The sequence below is a fragment of the Elaeis guineensis genome, chromosome 15 (genome assembly GCF_000442705.2).
Source record: "Elaeis guineensis isolate ETL-2024a chromosome 15, EG11, whole genome shotgun sequence".
Classification (NCBI taxonomy): domain Eukaryota; kingdom Viridiplantae; phylum Streptophyta; class Magnoliopsida; order Arecales; family Arecaceae; genus Elaeis; species Elaeis guineensis.
The window spans coordinates 58,854,099-58,857,823 of NC_026007.2; the positions used below are offsets into that span (position 1 = coordinate 58,854,099).

At 41.7% G+C, this 3,725-nt stretch overlaps 1 protein-coding gene across 2 annotated transcripts; it reads right to left on the bottom strand.

Annotated features, from left to right (window-relative positions):
• Positions 1–225: 225 nt before the first annotated feature.
• On the bottom strand, positions 226–3,339 carry LOC105058063 (UDP-glucose 6-dehydrogenase 5). Of its 2 annotated transcripts, none has more exons than XM_010940842.4 (2): positions 3,193–3,339; positions 226–1,944 (listed from the first exon to the last, which is right to left on the bottom strand). In XM_010940842.4, exon 2 carries the CDS (start codon positions 1,925–1,927, stop codon positions 485–487), a length of 1,443 nt encoding a protein of 480 aa, XP_010939144.1. In that variant the 5' UTR covers positions 1,928–1,944; positions 3,193–3,339; the 3' UTR covers positions 226–484. The 2 variants fall into 2 exon arrangements, with proteins under 2 accessions (XP_010939144.1, XP_010939142.1); XM_010940840.4 differs by having other exon boundaries at positions 226–1,949; positions 3,193–3,328.
• Between the last annotated feature and the right edge of the window lie 386 nt (positions 3,340–3,725).

Consider the following 3,725-nt stretch of genomic DNA (forward strand, 5'->3'; position numbering starts at 1 on the left):
ACCCTCCAATGAATGCAGGAGAGTTGTTCTTTTCTTTCTTGTCTGATTTTCTTTATTTCTATTCCCCCTTTTTATTGGTTTTTTGATGTGTGTCTGCACATGCAAGTGTGTGGGGCAAAGTCAAAAGAGGATTTTAAGCAAATTTATAAGAATATTGAACAGCAACTGATTTAAGGCAAAAAAAAAAAAAAAAAGTTCCTCTCAAATAACCTGAACCGATCAAGCTCAGAGAAGAGTAATAGATATCAGATATATTTCTTAAATGAAACAGAAAATACTCCATAAAGTGTATAATAAGATCAAAAGAAGCATGCAGGATAAACATAGAGATGACCCTGCCATGCCTAACTATAATTTGGAAATAATAGACCATTAAGGAAACACCAAATCTTAAACAAAAGGAACAGCAATTTTAAAGAATTCTCCATCCAAACTTGGCAGCCTAATATGATCTCTACTCTCCTGAGAAGAAGATAACTCCCCTTCAAGCCACAGCAGGCATGTCCTTAAGCCATGGATCCAGTGGCTTCCCAATTGAGTAAACAATGAAGCCAATTTCCCTAAGTTTTTCTGGATCCACCACATTGCGGCCATCAAATATAAATGCTGGCTTCTGCATGCTCTCATAGATCTCCTTATAGTCAAGTGACTTGAACTCATCCCACTCAGTCAGAATGCAGATGCCATGCGCCCCCTTTGTGGCCTCATATGCATCCCAGGTCACACTCACCTGCTTCACCGCCGTCGGGCTCATCGGCTGGAGGTGGACCGGGTGGTCCCAGTCGAACTTGTTCATCGCAAGGTCACGCTGGATCTGGTCCTCTGTCACCTGGGGATCATAGATGCTGATCTTGGCCTTGTCACCCAATAGGCCCTTGCAGACATCAATGGCTGGAGTCTCCCTAGTGTCACCAGTATCCTTCTTGAATGCGAACCCGAGCACCGCAATCTTCTTTCCAGCGACGGTGTTGAACATGGAGGATACCACTCGATTCACAAATCGGCTCTTCTGGTAGTCATTGATCTTGATGACCTGCTTCCAGTAGTTGGCCACCTCAGGAAGACCATTGCACTCACAAATGTAGACTAGATTAAGGATATCCTTTTGGAAGCAGGAGCCTCCAAAGCCAACACTGGAATTCAAGAACTTAGGCCCAATTCTTGTATCCTTCCCCACAGAGTAGGCTACCTCAGACACATTGGCGCCGGTGGCCTCGCAGAGTGCTGAGATGGCATTCACAGATGAGATCCTTTGAGCCAAGAAGGCATTGGCTGCAAGCTTGGATAGCTCTGCAGACCATAGATTGGTGGTTAGAATTCGATCCTCCGGCACCCAATTGGCATAGACATCCTTCAATGCTTGAACAGCCTTCCGGCCTTCAGGCGTCTCCCGGCCGCCGATGAGCACTCGATCAGGCTTGAAAAGGTCCTGGATTGCTGTGCCCTCTGCAAGGAATTCTGGGTTTGAGAGGATCTGAAAGTTGATACCTTTGCTGTTATGGGTTAAGATCTTCTCAATGGCCTCAGCAGTCTTGACAGGGACTGTGGATTTCTCGACCACGATCTTGTCGGACTTGGCAACATTGGCGATCATGCGGGCTGCACTCTCCCAGTAGGTGAGATCAGCAGCCTTGCCTGCTCCAAGGCCACGGGTTTTGGTCGGTGTGTTCACGGAGACGAAGATGATATCGGCCTCGGAGACATGCTTTTCAATGTCGGTGCTGAAGAAGAGGTTCCTCCCTCTGCACTGCTTGACCACATCATCAAGGCCTGGCTCATAGATTGGGAGCTGATCACTGTTCCATGCTGAGATCCGGGAGACAGAGATGTCGACAACAACCACTTCAATGGATGGGCATTTGAGGGCAATTACAGCCATGGTTGGGCCACCAACATAGCCGGCTCCAAGGCAGCAGATCTTCACCATCTTTGGTTTTGAATAGCCTGAACTAGTTAAAGAACAGCAAACAAGAAATGAAGAGACTAAATATAAACTCATTTACAGGTGCTAATAAAATCGCAAAACATCAAGAAAGAATTAAGGCAAGGATCAATATGTTAGACTTCTTGTTCATCTCAAAACATCAAAATTTAAAAAGAAAATGGTGGACAGAGCAAGTTGCTGAAAAGATCACTTCTTTACAATGCATACAGGGGTCAATAAATCTAAAATTTCATAGTTATAATCATTGAAAGTCTTAAATATTTGAATCAACTATTAAAACTTTGTGGACATAAGAAAAGGATCAGAGTTAAAGTTCTTGTACATCATAGAAGATACAAGCTGCTTATTGTGTAGGGTTTTATGTAAAGCAATGAAAAGTTGGGGGGAGGGGGGGAGAGAGAGAGAGAGAATAAACTATCGCAGAGAGCAGGGATAAACATATTAACAGAAAGAAGTTAACCTTTTAGTGCAGAGGAAGATTTAGTAACAAGCCACCTCGAGAACCTTATTTTTATTCAATCAGAAGAACACCACATTGATCAAATCCAAAGAATCGCTATATAAAACTGCATTTATATAAGAAGTAAATAAACTTATTCTTGTATAGGTATAGAGCCTGTTGCCGTTTGATTTCCTGCTGTGTTGTTTCTATTTCTTGTTTCATCATATCAAATCATCAAAAACAAAAACAAAAACAAAAAAGGGAAAAGAAAAAGGTGCCAAAACACTTAAAGATCTAGAATCCATCAGACACCCATCTGGTACCATCAAATTGCTAATGTCATCCAAATCAACAAAAAGATCTGAGGTTAAGATCATATATTCCTCTGAAATTTTACAACTTGATTCATTCCAAGTGGTTGAAATATTAGTAGATCTGCGTATCAGCTTAACATTCTCAACAGATTGATCCATTCATGAATCATCCATCCTTATAACAAAAATTTCAGATAATTGAGATGTAGAATTCTTTCGGCTCTCATTGTTCAGATCTACATCAAACTTTGGAACAAAACCTACAGATCTCCCCTACTTTTAACTCAACAAATTACCACAAGTTAATGCGGATCGCAAAGCAGCAAACAAGAAAGAAGGTTGCATTCAACAGCTAAATTCAAGTAACGAAACTCCAGAATCTAGATAAGATTGCGACGTAGATTTAACAGCAAAAACGCGGCTAACCAAAACCAGAACAAAGTGTTCTCCTTCGATAAAAATCACAACTTTGGATCAGATCAGAAACTTACCTTCTGAACTGCTCCCAAGAGAAACTAGAAGACAGAATGAGAGAGAGATAGAGAGAGAGAATCGCCTGTCGAGAAGGAGGGGAGGTGCACCCCCTTAAATACTACAAAGCCATGTGAGAGGATCTGGACCTCCTCTTCTCACGAGCTAACCATACAAAAAAAAGGTCAGAGGGCTAGCAGCTGGGCTGGACCACTCCAAGCCACCATCTCATGGGCTGCCGAACTTAAAATTTTTCCACTGGAAAAGGTGGACAACGTGTGTTCATTTCCAAGGATACCAACCTTCATTGAGGACAAACAATTCAGATGCCGACTTCTTTATTTAATTTGACATGGACACCTAAAAAGTCTGAAGATTAAAAGATGCAGAAAGTTATTATCTTGATTAGGGTTGTAAATTTGTAATATTAAACCATGTATTGCAACCAACATGATTAAAGATCCATCCTTTTCTAGTTCAACATTGCACTCGAGGACCTAAACTCGGTATTGTCACGGTCAATCTTATGGCCTGAATCAGATATGATTCTATT